The sequence below is a fragment of the Hipposideros armiger genome, unplaced genomic scaffold (assembly GCF_001890085.2).
Source record: "Hipposideros armiger isolate ML-2016 unplaced genomic scaffold, ASM189008v1 scaffold_238, whole genome shotgun sequence".
Lineage (NCBI taxonomy): Eukaryota > Metazoa > Chordata > Mammalia > Chiroptera > Hipposideridae > Hipposideros > Hipposideros armiger.
In genome coordinates this window covers 111,249-112,161 of record NW_017731588.1, presented here as the reverse complement: position 1 = coordinate 112,161, position 913 = coordinate 111,249, and the positions used below count along the sequence as shown (strand labels likewise).

At 41.4% G+C, this 913-nt stretch overlaps 1 protein-coding gene across 1 annotated transcript in view; it reads right to left on the bottom strand.

Moving 5' to 3' along the window:
• The window catches only part of RBL1 (RB transcriptional corepressor like 1), an 86,802-nt gene that overhangs the window by 18,404 nt on the left and 67,485 nt on the right, over window positions 1-913 (bottom strand). Inside the window, exon 13 of the mRNA XM_019655167.1 lies at window positions 586-596. Coding sequence (XP_019510712.1) covers window positions 586-596 — 11 coding nt within the window. The remainder of the gene's footprint in view (window positions 1-585; window positions 597-913) is intronic.

Genomic DNA, 913 nt, shown 5'->3' with positions numbered 1-913 from the left:
TTTTTATTTTTTAAAATAAATTTTATTGGGGAACAGCCATCGTCATTGGTTACACATTGCTTCCCTGCTACAATGTCACAGTTGACTCTTTTAAGGTGGGCGCAGCTCACAGTGGTCCATGCAGGGATCGAACCGGCAACCTTGGTGTTATCCAGCATGATGCTCTAACCAACTGAGCTAACTGGTCACCCCAAGCATAGAGATTTTAAAGAGGCACTGTGAGAGGGGTGTCAAAAAAGGAATTTGAAAACATCCTCTTCTCAAAAAGCTTAATAATTAGGTCTTAACTATATGTCCATCTGCTAGGACTGTAAGTGTGGCCAACATGGTCAAGGCCAAAGTCACAGATGACTGTTTCAGGTATACATGAATTTTAAAAAACAAGATACGCTATTTCACGACTTACAACATAGCGTAGTAACTAGAAAGTAAAATGCTCTTCTGAGGTGGCACAATAAGTCACTAAAAAGCAGTATGTTAGAAGTTATTTTACACCAGATTATGAATTAGGAAGTCCTAGGTTGCCACTTATTGTGTGATTTTAGCCAAGTTACTTTCAGCTCTGGGCCTCAGTTACTCACTTACAATGTTAGTTACTTTAAAGTATCAGATTAGAGGTGTCACGGGGGTGGGGGTGGAAATGGTGTTGTCATATTAATAGTGTGGAGAGCCACTTTACTACAAATCGTCTCTAAGACCTCTCCCAAGTTCTTTACAACCAATGTATTCTTATGAAGTGGGAAAGCTGATTATAAAACTAAATGGAGAGGGCCGGCCGAGTGCCATGTTAGTTAAGAGCTGGCTTGGCAACGTCCTCCACAACTAGGCTTAAGAACAATAGGACAGCAACTTGTCTGCTCCCTTTCCCCCAATCTCCCAGCGCTGTTCCCATCCTAATTCCCCAATACAAATC